This window comes from Entelurus aequoreus, linkage group LG07 (assembly GCF_033978785.1).
Source record: "Entelurus aequoreus isolate RoL-2023_Sb linkage group LG07, RoL_Eaeq_v1.1, whole genome shotgun sequence".
In the NCBI taxonomy this organism is placed as follows: domain Eukaryota; kingdom Metazoa; phylum Chordata; class Actinopteri; order Syngnathiformes; family Syngnathidae; genus Entelurus; species Entelurus aequoreus.
In genome coordinates this window covers 23,679,022-23,703,051 of record NC_084737.1, presented here as the reverse complement: position 1 = coordinate 23,703,051, position 24,030 = coordinate 23,679,022, and the positions used below count along the sequence as shown (strand labels likewise).

The window sequence follows — 24,030 nt, the reverse complement described above, 5'->3', positions numbered from 1 at the left end:
AAATAAAGTGTTATTCTTTTTTGGTGTCGAAGAGCAATAACTACGTCCAAAAACGGTTTCATTTTCATTTTATATTTCATTTAGCAAAAAATGTAATCCCTAGTAAGCAGAAATGGAAAAAAAACAGACTAAAACGGATGATTCTTGATATTCTAACATAGGATTGTTTTAATTTTCAAAGTAAAAGCAAGGATAATTACCGTAGTACGGTAGCCGTGTGCCTGTGACTCTGGATAAAATGTATTTGGAGCCCTACAAAGAAATTATTTTTTTTAAACGACGACGACTAACAGCTACAGAAATCTGTAGGCACATATAACACAAAAGTGGAGGAGAAAAGGCATTTGATCACGCACAATAAAACACTATTGTAGAGTATTTTTTTTTACATGCCAGTCCGTGGTCATTAATCAATCAATGTTTATTTATATAGCCCTAAATCACAAGTGTCTCAAAGGGCTGCACAAGCCACAACGACATCCTCGGTACAGGCCAGTCCGTGGTCATGTCCTTTAATTTCAGCTCCGGTGTTAGAAAAGAAAAAAAAACATCTGTTTTGGTCTGTTTTTCCATTTTTGTCAAGTAGGAGTCACATTTTTTTTATACAAAACATTATATGAAAATCAAACTATTTTTTGGATGTTGCTATTGCTGTTTTTTGCATTTTAAAATTTAATTCAAATAAACTAGTCCTTTTGTGTTTTTGAATCTCCATTCTTGAAAAGAAAAATAAGTATTTCATGTCATTACCTCCACCTGTTGCAGAACTCCGTCAGGCAATCCGGTAGCAAGGTAGAACTTGTCACTTTTCAGGTTCTGTGCTTCGGGCTCTTCTGCAGCATGAGAAGACTCGTTTGTCTCTTTACTGCAAGAAGTTTGAGAGTTGAGGCTAGTAAGGGTCACGTGAGAAAGTATGCTTGCCTGAATGATTTGAATAATTAAAATATTGTATGCACAGTTAGCACTACCTCACCTGCATTCAGAGCTTTGGACTTCTTCTGTCACCTGCTCCACCACATTGAACACCCCTTCGTCCTCGTAGGTTTCTATAGCGATCTGAGCCAGATCTCCTGTCCCAGAGGTGGTTTCCTCATAGTCCTCTTGCAGAACGGTCTCTCCGTTCTCGGACACGTGGACGGTCACGACCTTCTGGGCCTGGCCCGGGGCTGCGGAGACTGCACTCCACTTTCCCTTCTCCAAAGCTTCGACTTCAGCACTGCCATCTGACTTCAGCACCGCCACCTGAGGAGCACAATCATTGATGGTGGTTTTAGAGCCTTGTAACACTTTACAAAAAACTAAATAAGTATACAAGCAGTTGCACAAACTTGTAGGGAGTTTCCAACCAATTCCCGAGCATTGCTCATATTCAGCAGCAGGCTCAGGGCATTCTGGGAGGAGAGATTACCGGATTCACCTGGTAGGCAGACCAAGACTATAATGTTCAGTGTTTGTCTTAGAACCTTCCAAGTTACTTTATAGTTACACGTATAACTAATAAAACAAAAACATGTTTCAAAAATACCTTGTTCATAGATGATGGTGGTGTTTCCATGCGCATCCTGAGACACTGAGGCATTACCCATCCTCTGAATGGCCTGAAGAGCTACAGGATCCACTGAAACCTGACATGTGAGAAAACAAGGAAATCATTCATACATGTTATCATCATAATCAGGTTGCTAAAGTTTATCTATTGTAAATGACCATGTAGACTCACAATGGTGTTGGGCAAGACTTGCGTTCCTTCTTCATGTTGCTCTTTAAGCTCCTCCATTTGCTGCAGGGTGAAAAAAGGCTTGCGTCGTCTCTTTGTGGGTTCCGTGGGGTGAGAGATGGACCACTCATCAAAAGCTTCCGGATGGCGACACTGCACGTGCAATCGTAGGTTCTTCCTGTGCTTTGTGACGAAGTGACACATATTGCAGCAGAAAGGCTTCTCTCCTACAAAGAAGTCACGTTGAGAGCTCCAGCCGAACCTTACTCATAACAGTTTTAAAAGCAACAACAAACCTGTGTGTTTAATGGCCAGGTGGGACACTAGGAACTCTTCTTTAGAAGTGGAGTATTTACAGTAATCACACTTGAAGGGTCTGTCGATAGTGTGGGATAGTTGATGATTCAGCAGCAGCTTCTTGTTGTCACAAGTGTAATCACAAAACTCACACTTGAACCTGACAAATGCACAAACTGGGTTACACATTCAATGCAGATTTTGGCTACATTGCTTGATAGCAACTTTTTAGAGATGACTGTGACAACATAATGCAGTGAAGATGTATTTACATCAGAAAAAACAAAGAGGATGCATTACTAACTTGCTGTCTCCCAGAGTCTGAATGTGGGTAAGGAGGTGCATTTTGAACGTGTACCGCTTCTTAAAGGATTTACCACACTGAAATAGCAGAAAAAGATTAGGATAAATTCAGAGTAGACTACCTTCTTGCATTTACAGTTTAATCTATTTTGAGGCAAAAAAGGAGGCGCAAACAACTAGACAGTAAACAAGAAAAAAAAGCTTAGAACCATCATAAAATGAAATGATGTGGTTCATAGTTGTCAGACCTTGTCACACATGTGTGGTTTCTCTGCACTATGGGTCTTCAAATGCTGGGTGAGCCTCTTCTGCATGGGGTAAACCTTGTGACAAACAGGACATGGAAACTCGGACATTGTCATCACCTGCAACATTTTGACAGAAAGTCACACACACAAAAAAATTGCGCTCGGCACACGCACACAAATGTACTGACAATAAAAAGACAGCATGGCAGTGAGAACTGAGAAAAATACGCCACCTATGGACAAGTCCACTTTGGGGAAAAACTAAATTCATTAAAATTAATATGATTATATTAATATTAACATCAAAATTAACGCAACCTAAAAAAATAATATAAAATATAAGAAACAATAAAATATAAATACACTACCGTTCAAAAGTTAGGGTCACATTGAAATGTCCTTATTTTTGAAGGAAAAGCACTGTACTTTTCAATGAAGATAACTTTAAACTAGTCTTAACTTTAAAGAAATACACTCTATACATTGCTAATGTGGTAAATGACTATTCTAGCTGCAAATGTCTGGTTTTTGGTGCAATATCTACATAGGTGTATAGAGGCCCATTTCCAGCAACTATCACTCCAGTGTTCTAATGGTACAATGTGTTTGCTCATTGGCTCAGAAGGCTAATTGATGATTAGAAAACCCTTGTGCAATCATGTTCACACATCTGAAAACAGTTTAGCTCTTTGCAGAAGCTACAAAACTGACCTTCCTTTGAGCAGATTGAGTTTCTGGAGCATCACATTTGTGGGGTCAATTAAACGCTCAAAATGGCCAGAAAAAGAGAACTTTTATCTGAAACTCGACAGTCTATTCTTGTTCTTAGAAATGAAGGCTATTCCACAAAATTGTTTGGGTGACCCCAAACTTTTGAACGGTAGTGTACATTAAAAAATAACTGAACACACTGCGACCATTGTACTTAAGCATGAAGGTACATATTGGAATAGTTACTTTAACATAAATGTAATCGGACAATGAAATAACAAAACAAAACTTACCATTATTTTCTTCTTTTTCCTAATGGATGACAATAAATGTTACAGTTTGTAAAACCTTTAGGACCTCTCGGAGTGTTTTAAGGTTTTCATGTGTAGTTACAACAGGACCTACTTGTCTTTGCTATGAACTGCTGAGTGACGAACAACATCTTTTCTGTAGACACTTGAATAATCGCACGTCTCACACTTGAAAGGCTTCGTACCTTCATGATTGAACATGTGCTCCTGCAAAGACACATGCGGTATTTACATACAGCTCAGGTGAGCGTGCAATGAGTTAAAAAAAAAAAAAAAAACCTTGAGAGAGGACCAGCGCTTGCAGCGATAATTGCACTGGAGGCATTTGAAAAGTTCGGGGTCGTTGCCCTCGTGGGAGTCCACGTGGAAGCGCAGATCATCTTGCGTGAGGAAGCGAGAGCCGCAGATACAGCAACTGTGAGGTCTCAGGAGCGGTTTGAGAGATTTGTAGTACTGACTAAAAGAAGAAAAAAATGCTTATTTGAATAGTTTAAGACAGTACTTGTCACACAAAGATGATACTTTTGTATGTTAAAAAGATTCTAGAACAGAACAAGTCAGTTGATATTTACTTTCGATTCAAATGCTTCCTGTACTTCTTGCGAAGAAAGCACTTGGAGGGGCGACCCCGTTTTCTCTCAAAGAACTCTTCTGACTGCGGGTTGGACGATGGGTCTTTGTTCTCAGAGTCCGATTGGCTTACTGCTGCCTCCGCTGTGTCCCCATCAGTCGCCAGAGCAGGGCTGTCATTGTCTAAGCCAGAGGAGCTCGCCTCATCAGCAGCACTTGGATCTGCATTCTTTATTAAACTCTCTGCCTCTATGACAAACAATACACAGTCAAAGCTTTCTTAAGCAGGCTGGTGGCTGCTCTGCTGATCTTTTAAAAATTGACGACCCACCTTTGCTGCTGTCCTCTTCTTCCAGAAGGATGTATTTCCTCGGGCGGCCAATTTTACGCCTTGGACGAGATTGCGAGGAGGACGAGATAGGAGGAGTTGTTTGTTTCAAACTGGAGGAGAGTTTAACTTCGCAGTCCTCTTCCGTCGGTTTGTAGTCACTATCCACTGAGGAACACATGAGCATTGTTAAGTATGGCTCTGTATCAGGGGTCACCAACCTTTTTGAAACCAAGAGCTACTTCTTGGGTACTGATTAATGCGAAGGGCTACCAGTTTGATACACACTTAAATAAATTGCCAGAAATAGCCAATTTGCTCAATTTACCTTTAACTCTATGTTATTATTAATAATTAATGATATTTACACTTAATTGAACGGTTTAAAAGAGGAGAAAACACGAAAAAAATGACAATTAAATTTTGAAACATAGGTTATCTTCAATTTCGACTCTTTAAAATTCAAAATTCAACCGAAAAAAAAGAAGACAAAAACTAGCTAATTCGAATCTTTTTGAAAATATTAAAAAAAAATGTTTTATGGAACATCATTAGTAATTTTTCCTGATTAAGATTAATTTTAGAATTTTGATGACATGTTTTAAATAGGTTAACATCCAATCTGCACTTTGTTGGAATATATAACAAACTGGACCAAGCTATATTTCTAACAAAGCCAAATCATTATTTATTCTAGATTTTCCAGAACAACATTTTTTAAAAAAAATCAAAAGACTTTGAAATAAGATTAAAATTTGATTCTACAGATTTTCTAGATTTGCCAGAATAATTTTTTTGAATTTTAATTATAATAAGTTTGAAGAAATATTTCACAAATATTCTTCGTAGAAAAAACAGAAGCTAAAATGTAGAATTAAATTAAAATGTATTTATTATTCTTTACAATAAAAAAATAAATTTACTTGAACATTGATTTAAATTGTCAGGAAAGAAGAGGAAGGAATTTAAAAGGTAAAAAGGTATATGTGTTTAAAAATCCTAAAATCATTTTTAAGGTTGTATTTTTTTCTCTAAAATTGTCTTTCTGAAAGTTATAAGAAGCAAAGTAAAAAAAATAATGAATTTATTTAAACAAGTGAAGACCAAGTCTTTAAAATATTTTATTGGATTTCCAAATTCTATTTGAGTTTTGTCTCTCTTAGAATTAAAAATGTCGGGCAAAGCGAGACCAGCTTGCTAGTAAATAAATACAATTTAAAAAATAGAGGCAGCTCACTGGTAAGTGCTGCTATTTGAGCTATTTTTGAACAGGCCAGCGGGCTACTCATGTGGTCCTTACGGGCTACCTGGTGCCCGCGGGCACCGCGTTGGAGACTCCTGCTCTATATCTTTATGAAGAACTTGCATGATATGTCTGTGCTTCCTCCAACATCCAGGAAAAATATTTTTTTTATCAGAAACCAACAAATACAAGAGATTGAAAAAAGGTGCTATGGAAATCACGCACACATACAGGTATATGGCTGCTCCGGGGAACTTCATTATGATTTTTTTTGTTTGTTTTAGACAAGTCACACCGAGAAGCTACGGCAACCCTGACAAAGGCTGAAACTGTCAACAGATAAAAGGCATCTCTTACTTATAAAACTGTTTTGTCTACACATAAGAATCTTGTACTTACAGTCGATTTTAGGAAGACATGATGAACATAATTGATCTACTTGTAAGTAATCACAAAAGAGCAAGTAAGAGTTCCACACAGACCTTCAGAATCATCAAGAGCACCAGCATCAGGTACGTCATCTTCCTCCTCCTCTGCTTTAACAGGCCCGGATGCCTTTGCCGGTGTTGCCTTCTTCTCCGCAGCTTGATGGGCCAGTGCAGCACTTTTGGGAGGTCGTCCGCGTTTACGCTTTGCTTGCAAATCCCCTTAAAGTTAAAATTATACAAGATTAATACAAATAATAAATTGATGCAATCATTAATCCCAGTTGACCATACAAACATACTTGTAGGTTTAAAGTGCTTGTCCCTCATGTGGTTAATGAGCGTGTCTTTAGAGACACTCTTATATGGACACATCTTGCACTTGAACTGTTGCACAATCACCACTTCCATCAACTCCTCCAACTCAGCCAGGTTGGGCGGACGGTTTCCAGGGCCTTCTGCCACTGCAGATGCCTCCATTTCCCGGCCTGCTGCAGCTTCCCCCTGAGGCTGCCGGGAACCCTGAGGCTCATCCGAGCAATGTGGGGCCACCCCGGGTTCTGGGATGGCGATATAGGTGCCACTACTGCTGATGTATGGACCTGGCTGGCTCTCGCTGCACTCCAATGCCTCAGGGACCCCCCCTGAATCCGCGGTGTCAACCACAGGGTGGTCTGACGAGGAGCTGTCGTCGGTATAGAGAGATGCATCAGGGCCATTGCTGTTCTCGGTGTAACAAGAATGCTGGGGCTGCTGTTGGGAGTGCTGCGGCTGATCGGGAACTTGGTTACGATCATCATCTTCGTCGTCATCCCCACCATTCCTTGCTTGATACTGCGAACACCCAGGTTGCTCGGAGTCGGCAGCTGCAACACACTCGCCGCTATATTCAACCGCATACTGCCGGCTTGACTGGGTCCCGTGATCTGCACTGCTGTCGATGTAGGCGCGTGAATGATGTGGCAGCTCTTCGTCATCCACAGCACACAGATACCCAGCACTGCACTCCACCACACAGTGCCCCCGGCTGGTGGGGTTTGAATCCGCCCTGCTACATTCTACATATCCAGGCAGGTCTTGGTCACTGTTCTCTCCACTGTAGTCCGGGAAGCCTGACTGTGAGCGCGTCTGGTCAGGTTCTTCACCTGAACACTCCACATAGGATGATGAGGACTCCCCTGTTTGGTCTGGGCCATCTGCACTGCAGTCCATATACTGGGAGGGGTGAGAGTGTTGGGGCTGATCAGGCTGATTGCCGCTGTCTTCTGGGTAACCGTAGTGTCCAGGCTGATCGTCGGGTTGGTCGGGCTCCAGGTTACTCTGTAGGTCTCCCTGGTCCCGGCAGGTGGATGTGGGACCCTCAGAGAGTGCTTCTATGGCTATGCGATTGGACAAGGCTGAGGATGACATGTGGGCTACCATGGGAGCACCTAAAACAGACACACACGTTAACAGATTGTACACATTTTCAAGCGTGTTTAGGAGTTGACACACAGATTATTATTTTTTGTCTTTTCTGACTTATAAATGTTTTTAAAATGTTGGATACTAGTGTTACACAATGCAAAAGCATAAAATCATTAAGTTCATGCATTTTGGATGCCTCGGTCCGCAGGGTTTTGCAGACAGTCTACATCATAACGTCACATTCGGACATTTAGCTCAGCCAGAGGAAGATGAAGTCTTCCCCCTCAACTCCAGGCGATGTGGAAACACACAAAAAAGTAAAACAAATAATTATTTTCATTTATTTATTCATCTGATCAAGGCATGTGCATAATAACACCTATGTGCAAAATGCGGTGACATAAATGCTGCCAAAAGCAGGGTGCATCGTGGTTTCATTTACAATCTATTAACGCCTCCACAAATGAACATCAAAAAGTGGGTTGCAAATGTGACTGTAGAGCAAAATTTACACAAAATATACACAAGCTAAATCAGGGGTTCTTACCGTTTTTCACCTCGGGGCCCAATTTTTCTACTATAGAATACTAACTCAAATATTAATGTTGAATTAGTAATATTGCGATTAAAATGTATTTAATAATTATATATAATTTACTTATAGTTTAACAGGAAAAACCTTGTCAAATGATATGAAAGCATGCGTTAATTAAAACAAATATTATCAAGGCTTAGATCAGGCCTATTACAAAAAATAAATTATAATCAAATATATATATACCAAAAAAGGACTCATTAAAACTGGTGAAAAATATTTTACATTATATATATTCTTTTAATTTACATACAATTACGCATTGCTAACATAAATACATTTAACTAAATTAATAATAAATGATAACAATATTAATAAATGTTTAAGTAAACTCTCAATAAAATTAAAGTGCAAATAAAAATACAACTTCACCCCTTTAGTCATAATTTTTGCATTGAAGAAACTTCTCTATGACTTTAGCTACATACTTCTTCTGTTTGTTTGATATTGTAATTACTGCCACAAGTGGTGGAAAATGTATTACAACTGAGTGCTGCTGCGGCCCATACGGACCACAGCTGAAAAACATATTTTTGGTGGCCTTCTAGGGAGTGCTCGTGGTCCGACGTTAAAATAGTTAAGAAGAAACTGATCTAGACCACAAGGAAGTGTTTTGAATGTAGATTATAATAACCACAAACCCCATTTAAGTAAATGAATGCTGTTGGGAATAGCATTGTTGGTTCATATATGTAATAATGCACTGAAAACAGAACTATCAGAACTAGTGATACACAAAAGTAACCCTCTAGATCAGTGGTTCTCAACCTTTTTTCAGTGATGTACCCCCTGTGAACATTTTTTTAATTCAAGTACCCCCTAATCAGAGCAAAGCATTTTTGGTTGAAAAAAAGAGATAAAGAAGTAAAATACAGCACTATGTCATCAGTTTCTGATTTATTAAATTGTATAACAGTGCAAAATATTGCTAATTTGTTGTGGTTTTTCTTGAACTATTTGGAAAAAAATATATAAAAATAACTAAAAACTTGTTGAAAAATAAACAAGTGAGTCAATTATAAATAAAGATTTATACACATATAAGTAATCATCTAAAAGTGCCCTCTTTGGGGATTGTAATAGGAATCCATCTGAATTCATGAACTTAATTCTAAACATTTCTTCACAAAAAAAGAAATCTTTAACATCAATATTTATGAAAAATGTCCACAAAAAATCTAGCTGTCAACACTGAATATTGCATTGTTGCATTTTTTTTCACAGTTCTTTTGGACAGACATTTAAAAAAAATCTCACATACCCCTTGGTATACCTTCAAGTACCCCCAGGGGTATGCGTACCCCCATTTGAGAACCACTGCTCTAGATAGCTACTGGATTTTCATGTGCAATACATACAGAGGATGCTAACACATTAAAATGTCAATCCTGTAACTGAAAAAAATGGTCACAGATTAGTCAGAACTGAGTGTGAGACCATAACATGTTTGGCCCATGTCAACATGTAGTGTTTCTTATAAATATTCCTTGTTATGTTCACACAAATATTTATAGTGAAGCAACAGCAAATACATTTCATATAATGGGATACATTTGATGAATTAGAGTTCACAACACATACCATCATCTGGACCTTGTAGTATGAGATATTGGGTCGGTTCTGCATCCCTATCTTCTGCACTAGTCACTGCGATGCAACCTATTGCAAAAAAGGAGCAGACAAGATCTTTTTTTTTTTACAAGCAATCAAAATAAACCTGCTCTATCGGTGAAACAATAGGATGTCAAAATAGATACCATTCATGATGTCAGGACCGATGGTGGACTCAATGATCTTGTCTATGGCAGAGCCAAGGTCTGATGAGGTAGAAGCAGTCGAGTCCGAAACCATCATAGCTCCCTCCGACACAGCACTGGAGTGGACGAGTACTTGGGCTGACTCCGATACCAGCACTGACTGAGTCACTGTGGACACGCTGGACACACTGGTGGACTGGGCCACCGAGGACGAGTCTGGAAGGTGAACTGATGACACTATGACATCTGTACTCGAGCTGGTCTCTGGGATGAAGACCTAAAGAGGCAGTGAAAAGTATGAACCGTTAATGAGGCGTAACGGTTTTCTTTTTGCATTTGTTGATATCATTCGACAAATCTTACCACAAGTCCCTCTGAGCTCTGTCCTACTTGACAGTCGGACTCTGGTGCTTGTGCATGAGAGGAGGCAGCATCACTGCTGTCTGCAGACATGGCCTCGGATGATTCCACGCCCATGCCGCTTTCAGACGGCTCCTCCATCCCAGAGGGTCCTGCATCACTGCTGCTTTCCACCTCATTCTCCTCTGAATCCATGACTGCTCATAAAGAAAAAGTCAAGAAACAAAGTTAACGATAAATTAATTCCTAGCAACAAGGACAAGGAAAGAAGGCAAATTGTGAATATACTCTTTATTTTTGGAGATGTTATGTTAATTATGTTGTTCTTATAGTAATAATTAATGTATACATATGCTTTATTTCAACAATGTATACAAAACAACAAACACACTTGCACAATCCAATGATCCACTGCAAGGGTTGTATCAAAAGGTATGCCTTTACAAAAGATCCATCCATCCATCCATGTTCTACCGCTTGTCCCTTTAGGGGTCACGGGGGGTGCAAGAGCCTATCTCAGCTGCACATGGGCGGTAGGCGGGGTACACCCTGGACAAGTCGCCACCTCATTACAGGGCCAACACAGATAGACAGACAACATTCACACTCACATTCATACACTAGGGCCAATTTAGTGTTGCCAATCAACCTATCCCCAGGTGCATGTCTTTGGAGGTGGGAGGAAGCCGGAGTATCCGGAGGGAACCCACACAGTCACGGGGAGAACAGCAAACTCCACACAGAAAGATCCCGAGCCCGGGATTGAACTCAGGGCTACTCATTGTGAGGCAAATGTACTAACCCCTGTACCACCGTGCTGCCCTTTACAAAAGATATGCTGTTTTGATTGACACTGTACAATTTTAACTGCATAATTTAACATGATACAAGACAAACTATTAATAAAAAAAACCTCCTAATTATGACGCAGCAAGGTTCAACACTACAGCATAATACAAATAAACAAATTGTTAATGTATTATTTAATACTATTTTTTTGGTTTGTCGTTGTTTCACTTACTTAGATGTATTTAGAAATAGTGCCGCTGGTTGCATCAGCTCTATGTTCTTTTAATGTCTTTTATGTCTGTTTTTTTTCTTTGATGTTCCCTTTTGTTTTAACATAATTTCCACATTGTGGGATACCTAAAGTCTATCCTACCCTATCATATGGACGTCAGTCTTGATCAGGAGTGGCTTCTCTTTTTTATTGTATGTAGGATAGCCTGAAAAAATGGAAAAAAAAAAAAGCAAAAAGAGCAACATAAGCTCAAAAACGTACAATGTAAATAAAAAAAATTCTGAAATGTTGAAACTAATAATAAATCAAATGTTGTATTTAAATATTTTGCTTTTTTTTTTTTTTTTTTTTTTTTTACAAAATACAAAATGTATACCAATATTGAAACAGGTTCCCTTGCATCTTTCAATTATTTTAAGTATGCAGAAGTTTGGATAGCCCTGGTCTGGATTTGTTTCTGCAATATTGCTGTCTTGTCAGTGATGTTGTGACTCCTACATAAATAAGTGGCAATATGGACACAACATTGTGCAACGTTTATGTTCATGTTTATACAGGATAGGAATAATATGTGACAACAATTTGCAGCTTTTATGCTGATCTATATAAGATAGGCAGTGTATTGTTACCTAAAACGCTAACAGTGACAGGACTTTAATGACACATTCATTAACATTGTAAACACTGCTTGTCCGTTTATACTTAGCAACAACGGTGTACAGCATTAACAGCCATTGCTGTCGACTGTAATAAATAAAAGGAGCTACGTCCGATTCTAAATCACAATCATGCGTGAAAGTTTCACATAGTTGACGGAACTAAACCAATTCAGCATAAACGTAGCAGCAAGCTTTCAAAACAACGCGTATCTTAGCATTAGCATGTAGCATCTTGGGGCCTAGCTGCCCTTGATCCTGCCTGCGCTGCGTCGCCATTTTCAACAGGCGGACCTCTTTTACATCAGGCATTCTCAAAGCTCTACTGGGGACCTCGAGGGCCTCTGGTTGCGCCAGACCGCCCTAACGATCTCCCTGAAGAAAATAAAAACTCATAACCGTATTGCGAGTGTCTGGTATTTTTTTCTTACCTTGTGTTTGCGAGTAGAAGCGTGTGCTTAAGCGTAGAGATGTCGAATAGCGCTGGCACTGGTAGGAGGTGATTGTAGCTTCATTCTAGTCGGGCGCCATGAGAATCTCCTTGCTTCCTGTTCGTCTGGCCGGGTCTTATTTATTGTTTTGTCCAAAATGGCCAGAATACCCGACACGGCCGTGCTTTCAAATTCTGTCATTTCTCGAATGTTTATAATATGACGTTCTATGCAACTTGTTTTCAGTATTTTTCGTGATATTGGGAATAACCGAATGGACTATATTTGTCTCAGTCTTCAGTGGAAGGCGTATCACACATGTTAGTGCGGAGGAATATTTACAGATTTTAACCCACAGGACAGCCGTCGAAGGTCTAATTTTAGAAAAATAATATATTTAATGTTCTCAAGATGTCGTTTATGTGAACTACTTACATCCCTGTATGTATTTATTTAGTTTTCGCTACATTATGAATATATACTTTTTTGCAGTGAATGTAATGTAATGTTTTCTAGTCGGGCCCGAGTACTCTGGAATGCCCTCCCGGTAACAGTTAGAGATGCTACCTCAGTAGAAGCATTTAAGTCCAATCTTAAGACTCATTTATATACACTAGCCTTTAAATCAGGGGTGTCCAAAGTGCAGCCCGCAGCTAATTGTTTACCGGCCCGCCACACATTCTGGAGATGCTATTGCAAAAAAAAAAAAAGAACATTGAAAAAAGTGGAATGAGGTGAAATCTAACGAGAAAAAGTTGCAATGTTGACACAAAAGCTGCCATGTAGGCTGTTTTTTTTCCTTTTGTCTTTCTTTCTTTTTCTTTTTTTGCCACTGCTCAAAAAAAAAAATAATGACAAAAAAATCCATGTTATAATTAATTATTTTCAAAGCTCCAGTTAGTTAAAATTTTTCACTTTAACATGTTTTATGTGGTAAATATTGCATATATTGTGTAGTTGCCATATAAAAACAAAGTTTTCTTAAACAAAAGAGCATAAAACAAACAAAATATTAGTTCAAACTATGCGGTCCTCTCCAAGGTTTCTCATAGTCATTCACATTGACGTCCCACTGGGGTGAGTTTTCCTTGCCCGTATGTGGGCTCTGTACCGAGGATGTCGTTGTGGCTTGTACAGCCCTTTGAGACACTTGTGATTTAGGGCTATATAAATAAACATTGATTGATTGATTGATTCAAACGTAAAATCGACAGATATATCTGAAGTTGATCTCGTAACTTAAGTGATGAAAGTAAAAAAAAAAAAATAATAATAAAAATGTATCACTTTATGAGTGGGGCACCTTTTGGATCCCAAATATATTTAGTGGTATTTTATTTATCTTTTCACTGTGAAGATATTAAATAATTAAAATCAATGGTGTCCTGCATTATTTATATTTTAGGGCTCTAATGACTAAATACTGCATATTTTAGATTTACTATAAAAAACAAAGTTGTTTTTGACAGAAAAGCCATAAAACCTTTTTTTTTTTTTAAGTTGATATAGAGATTTACTGTAAGCGTTAAATAAAAAATAACAATACAAATTAGACTTATTTTTTAACATTTTAATAACTGAGACCCTTTATGGTCCCCGGGACCCCTAAAGGTAAAATAAATACAAAAAAATCCATATATTTTGTTATGGTTTGAAATGAAAAATACCAAAATGGCCCCCATATGCTTTAATTTTTCCGTTTGCGGCCCTCAGTGGAAAAAGTTTGGACACCCCTGCTTTAAATATAGACCCCCTTTTTAGACCAGTTGATATGCCGTCTCTTTTCTGCTCTGCCCCCCTCTCCTGCTTGGAGAGGTTATTAGGTGACCACAGAATTGGTTGATTGATTGAAACTTTTAATAGTAGATTGCACAATTCCGTACAATTGACCACTAAATGGTAACAACCGAATACGTTTATCAACTTGTTTAAGTCGGGGTCCACTTAAATTGATTCATTATACAGATATATACTATCATCATAATACAGTCATCACACAAGATAATCCTCATAGTATATACATTGAAATATTTACATTCCGGGGTGTGGGATGTGGAGGGGGGGTTAGGTTTGGTTGATATCAACACTTCAGTCATCAACAATTGCATCATCAGAGAAATGGACATTGGAACAGTGTAGGACTGACTTGGTAGGATATGTACAGCAAGTAGTGGACATAGAGAGAGAGATCAGAAAGCATAAGAATACGTATCTACATTTGATTATTTACAATCCGGGGAGGTATGGTGTGGAAGGGAGGGTGCTAGTTTAGGGTTGAAGTTGCCTGTAGGTGTTCCTTTAGTGCGGTTTTGAAGGAAGATAGAGATGCCCTTTCTTTTACACCTGTTGGGAGTGCATTCCATATTGATGTGGCATAGAAAGAGAATGAGTTAAGACCTTTGTTAGATCGGAATCTGGGTTTAGAAGACGCGCTAGCTGTTCAAAGTCTCTGCGCTGTTGACTTGTCTCCACTCAAGATGATCTCCTGCTGGCCTCACTATGGACTGGACTCTCACACTATTAACTAGATCCACTCGACGTCCAGGGGGGGTTCTCCTCTCCCCTCCAAGGTTTCTCATTGTAGCCCATTATGTAAATATTACATATATGTTATATTTTATATTGCTACTACGGTACATTTTTAGTTTATTTTATACCTGCATTGTCCTTTCCATCCTTACACTTTCCATCCTTTGTAACTGAGCTACTGCATGGAACAATTTCCCTTGTGGATCATTAAAGTTTGTCTAAGTCTAAGTAATCGGGTTGAGTTTTTTTCTTGCCCTGATGTGGGATCTGAGCCGAGGATGTCGTTGTGGCTTGTGCAGCCCTTTGAGACACTCATGATTTAGGACTATATAAATAAACTTTGATTGATAATGTTATAGACTAACGATAATAGTAATAATACAGGCGTTCAAAAAATGACAATCGAGGACGTTTTCTTGGAGTGAATGTTTATTGCATTGAAAATGTAAGACTCAGAAAACTCATACCACTTTTAAATAATTTAAGATGAAACAGCCATGCGTTGTATTCCAGTGCAAGTACTGGCTTAGAAGCCATTTTCCAGAAAGACATACAAAGCATTAGGTAAAGACACATAAATACTACAGATGGCAAAACAATCAAATACTGTTAAAAGTCTGCACCGGTCAGACACTTAAATGTATAAATTATTCAGACAATCTGGAATTTGATCCAGGTGGGTTACATTTTTGGTGTTGTTGTTGACACGCTAGAGAGGCTAATGTGTTTGTCACATTAATAATGCCTTATGAACAATCCAGAGAGCACTAACTCATCAGGCATAAACACTGATTTAGGCTCCCCAAATTTCCTGCACAGGCAGAACATAAGTGTGTCATCACATCCACAAAATATCTCCTCACAAGGCACTAGGTTCAAGAATCCGAGCACTTCAGGATGTCGTATTTGACATAACCAACACGATCCACCTGCCGGCGAGAGTTCATGCGCCAGTAGAATTGGTCCCAGTAGAAGTAGACGTGCCCTAAAGCATAAACATACATTTCAATCATTAAGAACTTTGTCAGGTCCTGTTAATATAACAACTGTTACCGACAATAAATAGCATTTACCTTTGAACTGGAACACATCCTGGGGCGTGTTGGGAACACCACCGAAAACAGTGTGTGTGTATTGGGAGTAATCTTTTTCAACGGTTTGGGTCTTCACATCAAATCTGTACATAGAAAATAATCCAATATTAAAGACGTGACTAGTGCAATTGCCAATGTTTCGATGTCAAAACCTTTTTCAAGAAATTGAACTCACCTCCAGTATTTATCCCCGCTGAAGAGCAGAACTTTGTTTTTCCCCCTCTGCAACGCTCCCTCCACCTTCTGCAGGCTACTAGGGAGGCCAAGTTTCGCTATGCTGCGGGGGCCAAGAACATTTTTTCCGCTGTAAACCCAGAATTGGCGCCCTAGAAAGACACACCATTGCTTGTTAGGTTGTCGGTTGTTTGGATGTGCCTTGTATAATGCACAGCGCTTTCTTACCAGAGAAGAAGTATAATTTCTTGGTGACAACGTCTTCAAAGGCAGCATCGATGACTGCAGGCAGCGCTGACCAACCCTCGGCAATTCTGAATGCACCTTTGACCTCCCCATTCTCTCTGATGGGTTTCTTCCAGTAATATCTATTGACAGAAAATTATATTTAATTTTCTTGAATCTTAAATCTGTTGCCATTTTTACTTCTTACCCGTCACTAAAGAAATGTAGATTGTTTCTGATAACAGTGATGGTGTCAAATTTGGTAATTTTGCAGGCATTTCTGGTTGGATCAACAGGTTTTGGGGTGGTGGTAGTGGGTTCAGATGGGGTCGTGGTTGGGGTGTCAGGCATAGGAGGTGTAGGGTCTGGGCCTTCTCTGCGTCCTGAACAAAACATAGAGCTTCAGAGAAAATACAAAAATGCGCATGATAAATATGAGGGATTTTTTGCTGTCATACCATATAGATACTGAATGCCTGCAATATCGTCTCTATGCAGGGAGAAGTTTTCCACATAGCTGTACATGGGATACATAAGCGCATCCCGAATACTGGAGTGATCCAGACCGAGGGCGTGTCCAAACTCATGGGCGGCCACTAGGAAGAGGCTATATCCTGCATCGCACGGGGGATAATTCATCAACAAAGCAGGTAAAATAACTGAAGGTTCTGTTTTTTGTTTCATTTCTCACCGGCGTCGCGACAGAAGCCCCATTTCGTGTCCTCGTCGTAGCTGCCGGTTGTAGCGCACCACAGTTTTCCGTCACTGCGGCCCTCGCTGGTGCACGTGTCGTACTGCTGACCCAGGAAAGTGAAGGGAAAGTGACACGGCTCTCCCTCGGAATTTCCACCAGATACAGCAGTGTCTAAACAGTAGGAAAACAAGGATTATCATCTCTTTGTATGTGAATTGTATTTCTGGTCTTATCGTCCCCTCCCGGGTTGAGGGAAGACGATCAAAAGAGACGTCTGAGACGCTTTGCTGAACCAAAATTTGCTTTATTACAAGCGAGCGTCATTTAAACAGGAATCTTAGTCAAAAAATTGAGGATTCCTAACTGGAGAAGCCAAACCATCAGTTTATATATTCCTTCTTTGTCTGTCTGGGTGTACACTAAGTCTAAACAGCCCCACCTGACCATAAAAGGAGATGTTCGTTTGTAAGTGTCTGGAAAACAACTCCTTTAAGTCATAACTTGAAGGTTGGCGTTTGAAGTAGACAAGTAGTCTCCTCTCAAGGATATGGCTATCACTTTTGCATTCTGAAGTCCCAATTAGGGCCTCCTTCCTATGAGAAGTGATCCAATTCACCTGCGAATATCAAACTAAGGGGCCTTATCTTATCATGTGCTCAAACTGAAATATCGCTGTGTACTCAAACTTGAAGGTTGGCTTTCTCCAAAATGAATATGAGCATTCACCATATGTAGAACACAATATAAGTTAATTAATACACTTCATCTGCATGCATCGTATTTCCTGTCACGTACCTCTACTAGGACAGAATCCATATTTCTTGTCCTTGTCAAAGTTGTCTGTGGTGGAACACCAGCGGTAACCGTCATTGCGGCCCTCTGTGGTACAGCTGTTGTACTCTGTCCCCAGGAACTTAAATGGGAAGACGCACGGGGCTGCGTCGGCGTTTCCTCCAAAAGTGTATAGCACTGTTGGATATAGACAGATAAGTTGGTATGGCTAACTGTTTGTTTGCCCATGATTTCCTCAAGAATACTTACGTTCACTCGGGCAGAAGCCGTATTTTTTGTCTCTGTTGAAGTCAGCTGTGGTGGAGCACCATGGGAGGTTATCTGAGCGGCCATCAGAGGTGCACGTTGTGTACGATTTGCCCTCAAAAGTGAAGGGAAAGCGGCAAACTGCACCCTCTGCATTCCCGAATCGAGTCTTCACAACTGTCGGTCACATGAGGAGTTAAAACAATGCCTTGCTGCAAATGGTAGAAATGAGCAGCAGAGGGAGACAAACAACTAAATGAATGCACTACCTGGTCCTTTTCCCAGTGTCCAGTTTTCATCATCATCAAAGTGGGCGTCCCCTTGCACACCCTCACCAGGGGGATACGCATGGGCCAGGAGGCCATCTTTTCCATCAAAGGGGTAGGGGTCTCCGTGATCTAAAAAATGCCATGATGATGAGGCAGTGTTAATAACAGTGAAGTCATGCAGGGGGACCACAACCTGTATGCATGTTTTGGAGCAGTGCTTCTCAAACGTTTTGCATAAAGTACCACCTCAGAAAACACTTGCTTCTCCAAGTACCACCATAATGACCAACATTAAAATACAGTAACGTAGTAGGCCCAAGTATTCATTAAAAACAAGGCAGATGTTTTATTTAAGAAGCACGTTTCATATTTTTGTCCAATGTAACATCACACATGGTTTGAACAGTAACACTGTGTTTGCATATAGGAAAATAAAACAGTCCTTTAATCAGGTAATTCTTTGGCGTACCACTAGATGGAGCCCTGTTTTGGAGTAATATGAATGAGAAACAAATTATTCAATCGTTTCTTTTTTACGAAATAACACAATAATATAATAAAATAACTATTTTGGCGTTTTTTCTAGGGCTGTGAATCTTTGGGTGTCCCACGATTCGATTCAATATCGATTCTTAGGGTCACAATTCGATTCAAAATCGATTTTTTTTCAATTCAACACGATTCTCGATTCAAAAACAATTTTTTCCCGATTCAAAAGGATTCTATTCATTCTATACATAGGATTTCAGCAGGATCTACCCCAGTCTGCTGACGTGCAAGCAGAGTAGTAGATTTTTGTAAAAAGCTTTTATAATTGTAAAGGATAATGTTTTATCAACTGATTGCAATAATGTAAATTTGTTTTAACTATTAAATGAACCAAAACAATGACTTATTTTATCTTTGTAATAATATTGGACACAGTGTGTTGTCAAGCTTATGAGATGCGATGCAAGTGTAAGCCACTGTGACACTATTGTTCTTTTTTTAAATTTTTTATAAATGTCTAATGATAATGTCAATGAGGGATTTTTAATCACTGCTATGTTAAAATTGTAACTAATATTGATACTGTTGTTGATAATATTCATTTTTGTTTCACTACTTTTGGTTTGTTCTGTGTCGTGTTTGTGTCTCCTCTCAATTCGCCTGTTTATTGCAGTTCTGAGTGTTGCTGGGTCGGGTTTGGTTTTGGAATTGGATTGCATTGTTATGGTATTGCTGTGTATTGTTTTGTTGGATTAATTAATTAAAAATAAAAAATAAAAAATAAAAATAATAATAAATAAATAATAAAAAAATTGATTTTTTAAAAATGAGAATCGATTCAAAATCACACAACGTGAGAATCGCAAGTCTTAGTCAACAATATAACTACCTTTGAGTGGCGCACTAGACTCCTCTTGTTTGGATTTTTTAATTTGTTGTACTTGTTCGTGATTCATATTGCCGTGTGGAGGCCAACTCGCTCTTATCTTGCATCTGACTCCTGATGGGTCAGCTGTTGCGTGCTGTCAATCATTGTCACGTTGGCAAAAAGGCAGCCCCAGAGAGCCAATCAATGAGCTTGTGGGCAATCTAAAGGGACAGGTTTTCCGCCAGGCGCTAGTGTTTGACTTGTCTCCATTTAATAGCGTAACATTATTTTTTGGACGTTAAAAAGTGCAAGGGTCAAAAACTGCTTGTTGAAAAAGTACAAGGGACATTTCCCCCCCTCGCTCCCCATCCAAATGACGTACATGTCATTATGCCATCAGTGTGATCAAACATGAAGTAAATGACTTTCTGCAAACACATACCTCCTTTTCCAAATGATACCATGATGTCGGCTGTTCCTTCAAAAAGGCGGGTAAATGTCAAAGGAGTCACGTCACTCCACACCTTGAACGCTCTGGCAAAAGCGTCGTCAGTCAGAGAGATGTCCAAGTCTGGAGAGTAGTTGACAATCCTGTAGAGGAGAAGAGCAACGTAACCTCGGTAAATATTTGTTTGCCAACAAATAACGATTCTGCAGACACGCATCTCCACTCACCTGTATGTGACATCATTATGATCCCATTTAAGGTCTCCGTCGAACGTTTTGTAATTGGCCACATCAGGCAGGCCACAGCGAGGCCGCTTCATGACCTCCAAAGTTGCAGAATCCAGCTGACCAGTCTCCTTCAAACCCATCTGCTTCTGCATCTTCTTCAGAGCATTGGAGGTGGACACCAGTGATTGGAAGCCGCTGCGTCGCAAGGTGTTCATGTATCCAAACTTATTCAGGTAACTCTGCACAGAGAAATAAGTCCAGATAGAAGATAATCAATCAGTTGTGCTTTCCAATCATCTCTTAAAATCATTTTGCTTGAAAAGAGAATAATATCACGTCGCCACTCCGATCTGGAATGCAATCTATCTCTTTTAGACATCAGGCAATTATTTCCCTAGGCGGCTTGACTGCACACTGCTTTGAGAATTTAATAAATGCACCGTCTGCTATACTCACTTCAGCCAACTGCATATCAGTCATGTTTTTGATGATGTCTCCTGGAAATGTGACATGGACTGACTTCAGTGGAAGGCTCCATCCACCCTGGATGCTAACCCCCCAAACCAGACACACAAGTAAAGCGCAGGATCTCATTACTGGACCTGTCCGTCGGCCAACAGGGACAAAATAAAAGAATCGCTCCGTGAAGAATTTTTCAAACTTGAAATCTGTCTCTTGTCTCCTTGGAAGATGTGCCCTTGCTGAGACTTGCAGACCTTTTTATGCAATTTGAAGTCTTAGTCACTTAACCTCATCCCCGCCCTCTACCAACCTCAACCCTCCCCCTCTGATCTCAACACATGGTATCAGTTCAGTGGACTCTGGGAATTTCCAAAATATCCACAGCTTGACCCAACAACAAATGTGTGGTCTAAATAAAATATGTGAGCACAAAATGTGGATGCAGAAAAATAATAGTACCAGTCAAAAGTTTAAACACAAACAACAGCATGAGGAGGTGTCTCCATTCAAACTTTTGCATGGAAGTGCAAGTGGTGCTTTAGATGTCATGTTTTTATGTATTCAAAGATAATTGTTTACATTATAAACACTATGTAAAATTTTAATTTGGCTTATTGGCTTTTTAGTTACACCTTATATGTATACATTTAGGTATCCATAATAGGAACAGCATTGTGAACATTGTAAAAATAATTGGACATGTGCACAACATGTGCTAGATGGACTAATGCAGTGCTTCTCAAATATTTTCTGTTGCACCCCCCTGGGAAGAAAACAATATTTTGTGCCCCCCCACTCTCCACAGTGAATATAAATATTGTGTCTATAATATTGTTATAACTTACCTGTCCTTAACATTGTAAGCTTATTAACATTGTAGGAAACAACATACAGGTATTTCCTTGTAAAGCCAAGTGCTATGTACGCTTTATTATATTCTGGTACAGGAAAAAAAAGCATGTTCCCCAATGTCATACGTTCCCCTCTATGGTATCGTGCGGTGCCCCGTTATTTGAGAAGGACTGGACTAATGCAAGGTGCAAATTGTAGCTTTAAATAACAATATTGCTGCTCATAAAAGTATTCTCATTGCACTGTTGGAGGACATACGTGTCATGGGGACTCAGCCAGATCACAAGTCAGTCTTTATTTTATTTACTTCACTTTTTTCAAAAATAGATGTGAATTTCCTCCACATCTAAAGTTGGATCTAAAAAAAAATCCAGAATTAGGTCAAACCAAAATCAAGGGATGGAACATATTTGAAAAAACACTCTAGTTTTATTTTCATGATATAAGTTTGAATATTCCTTTGTTGTTTTCTATGCTTCTTAAAATGTAATATTTACTCCTCGTCCTTTGTAATATGAAGAAATATTATTCGGAAATACAAACTTCATCATCACTGATGCAACGTCGTCTCTGGCTTCATCTCCAGATGACACAAGGCATTACAATAAACTTGCCTCATATCTGGTAATAAGTATCAAGAACATATCATTACAAAACAAACAATAATATTAGTGAATCTAAATATGAACTCTGTCAAACAATTAATTCATTATTCAAATTAATCACACTTTTGAATTAGGACTAATAATGATTACCGTAATTTCCGGACTATAAGCCGCACCTGACTTAAACCGCACCAGCTAAATTTAGGGGAAAATACAGATTGCTCCATATATAAGCCGCACCCGACTATAAGCCGCAGGGTTTTGATGTGTAATTACCGTAGTATATAGGGGTTCCTGCTACCACGGAGGGGATTGTTGGGACAGAGATGACTGTTTGGGAACGCAAAGCGTCCCATTTATTAACAATAAATCTTTCAATCATTCAATCAAACTTTCACATCTTTGACATGGCGAACAGCATTCATGCAGAGTACAAATAATACAACGGTGCAAAGTAATACAAAGTGCTCGCCTGTACGTTATCAAAATAACCAGCCTACCGGTATATGAAAAGTCAGTCTTTAATCATTGTGTCATCGTCTTCCTCCTGTTTACTAAAACCACCGAAATCCTCTTCGTCGGTGTCGGAGAAGAACAGGCTGTATATAAGCCGCACCGTTGTATAAGCCGCAGGGGACCAGAACGAGGGGAAAAAGTAGCGGCTTATAGTCCGGAAATTACGGTACACAGGTCGTGACTCGCCCAGGTTCTACTCGCCTTCCACCTGAATGCAGCTGAGATAGACTCCAGCCAGACTCCAAGAGGGAGAAGCGGTAGAAAATGGATTGATGGATGATTACACAGGTTATTACTAGCTTTGCATAATTGAAATTAACTCAAAAAGACTCCATTATTTGGACACAAATGCAATTTTACCATCAGAATGTCTTACAGGAATTTCATAGTGTTTTACTTCAACGCATTTACTCGCTCCAAACCTGGTAACAGTTTCGAGTAAAGTCCTGTTGGGGTTTATTTTGGAGTGACATTTGTACGGTCAAAATACATTGGCGATTAATCTGCGTATAAACATGATCAATGCAATATTTTTTGTGATTAATTGTATGAGTTAACTTGACTTTGATAGCCTTAGTGTTGACACTTGTGTTTATGCTCATGCGTGTGTGTTAGTTATTTGTTGATATGAGAGTATCAGAAGCCCATGTATGACTCACGCAGTGTTCCCAGCTTTACTGCCAAAGCTGCAGACGAAGAGCTTTTTTAATTGAGTGCACTGCTGACATCTTTTCTTTCTGTGCAAACATGTTTAGTTTAGTTCTTTCACTGCATTTCTATGTGAGGTCAACAACAGATTTAGGAACGTCTTTGTTGGTTAATAATCTTCTGCGTCTTGCGGTCTTACAACGCAAGTAAAATAGAACATTTCATTGTGAAAGATCCACTTGATTCGAAAACCTGACAGCACGTCCTGGTTCTTTGCAATTGACCTTACATGGTAAAGCAAATGCACCTGCACTGTCGTAAGACAGAGGAGGCTTGATGATTTGGAGATGTGGTTGGATGAGGGAGATATCCTTCCTCATACAGTAGTTCAATTTCCTGATGTGGTTGATGTATCATTCATTTTGACACATTGTGTGGGACGTCATTAATTTGCTCACTTTTTGTTGATATGTCTGAGAAATGTTGCCATCTTGACGTGCTCAGTACTTCTC

At 39.4% G+C, this 24,030-nt stretch overlaps 2 protein-coding genes across 4 annotated transcripts in view; both read right to left on the bottom strand.

The window, feature by feature from the left end:
- Nucleotides 1–12,525, bottom strand: part of znf335 (zinc finger protein 335) — a 35,306-nt gene extending 22,781 nt beyond the window's left edge. Inside the window, exons 1-19 of one of the 3 annotated variants that reach the window (XM_062052935.1) lie at nt 12,381–12,525; nt 10,276–10,469; nt 9,913–10,189; nt 9,737–9,814; nt 6,456–7,583; nt 6,211–6,375; nt 4,489–4,653; nt 4,160–4,406; nt 3,867–4,044; nt 3,682–3,794; nt 3,570–3,588; nt 2,566–2,682; nt 2,319–2,395; nt 2,014–2,174; nt 1,721–1,944; nt 1,526–1,625; nt 1,329–1,417; nt 974–1,242; nt 751–865 (exon numbers count right to left, since the gene is read on the bottom strand). In XM_062052935.1, the coding sequence (XP_061908919.1) occupies nt 751–865; nt 974–1,242; nt 1,329–1,417; nt 1,526–1,625; nt 1,721–1,944; nt 2,014–2,174; nt 2,319–2,395; nt 2,566–2,682; nt 3,570–3,588; nt 3,682–3,794; nt 3,867–4,044; nt 4,160–4,406; nt 4,489–4,653; nt 6,211–6,375; nt 6,456–7,583; nt 9,737–9,814; nt 9,913–10,189; nt 10,276–10,467 (3,714 nt within the window). In that variant the 5' untranslated portion in view covers nt 10,468–10,469; nt 12,381–12,525. Of the gene's footprint in view, nt 1–750; nt 866–973; nt 1,243–1,328; nt 1,418–1,525; nt 1,626–1,720; nt 1,945–2,013; nt 2,175–2,318; nt 2,396–2,565; nt 2,683–3,569; nt 3,589–3,681; nt 3,795–3,866; nt 4,045–4,159; nt 4,407–4,488; nt 4,654–6,210; nt 6,376–6,455; nt 7,584–9,736; nt 9,815–9,912; nt 10,190–10,275; nt 10,470–11,434; nt 11,499–12,380 lie in introns of those variants that run through there. The other 2 variants (XM_062052933.1, XM_062052934.1) reach the window with 2 other exon arrangements.
- Nucleotides 12,526–15,322: 2,797 nt separating this feature from the next.
- Nucleotides 15,323–21,146, bottom strand: mmp9 (matrix metallopeptidase 9). The gene is made up of 13 exons (XM_062052936.1): nt 20,892–21,146; nt 20,436–20,674; nt 20,203–20,351; nt 18,404–18,532; nt 18,138–18,311; nt 17,892–18,065; nt 17,094–17,267; nt 16,861–17,016; nt 16,611–16,785; nt 16,406–16,545; nt 16,179–16,329; nt 15,983–16,086; nt 15,323–15,894 (listed from the first exon to the last, which is right to left on the bottom strand). Exons 1-13 carry the CDS (start codon nt 21,027–21,029, stop codon nt 15,785–15,787), a joined length of 2,013 nt encoding a protein of 670 aa, XP_061908920.1. The 5' UTR covers nt 21,030–21,146; the 3' UTR covers nt 15,323–15,784.
- Between the last annotated feature and the right edge of the window lie 2,884 nt (nt 21,147–24,030).

Excerpts from the sequence above, each read along its gene's own strand:
- mmp9 (XM_062052936.1), bottom strand. The coding sequence starts at position 21,029 with ATGAGATCCTGCGCTTTACTTGTGTGTCTGGTTTGGGGGGTTAGCATC. Across the intron at positions 16,786-16,860 it reads AGGCATTCAGTATCTATATG|GACGCAGAGAAGGCCCAGAC; the intron begins GTATGACAGCAA and ends TGTTTTGTTCAG. Across the intron at positions 16,546-16,610 it reads CTACATTTCTTTAGTGACGG|ATATTACTGGAAGAAACCCA; the intron begins GTAAGAAGTAAA and ends TTCTGTCAATAG.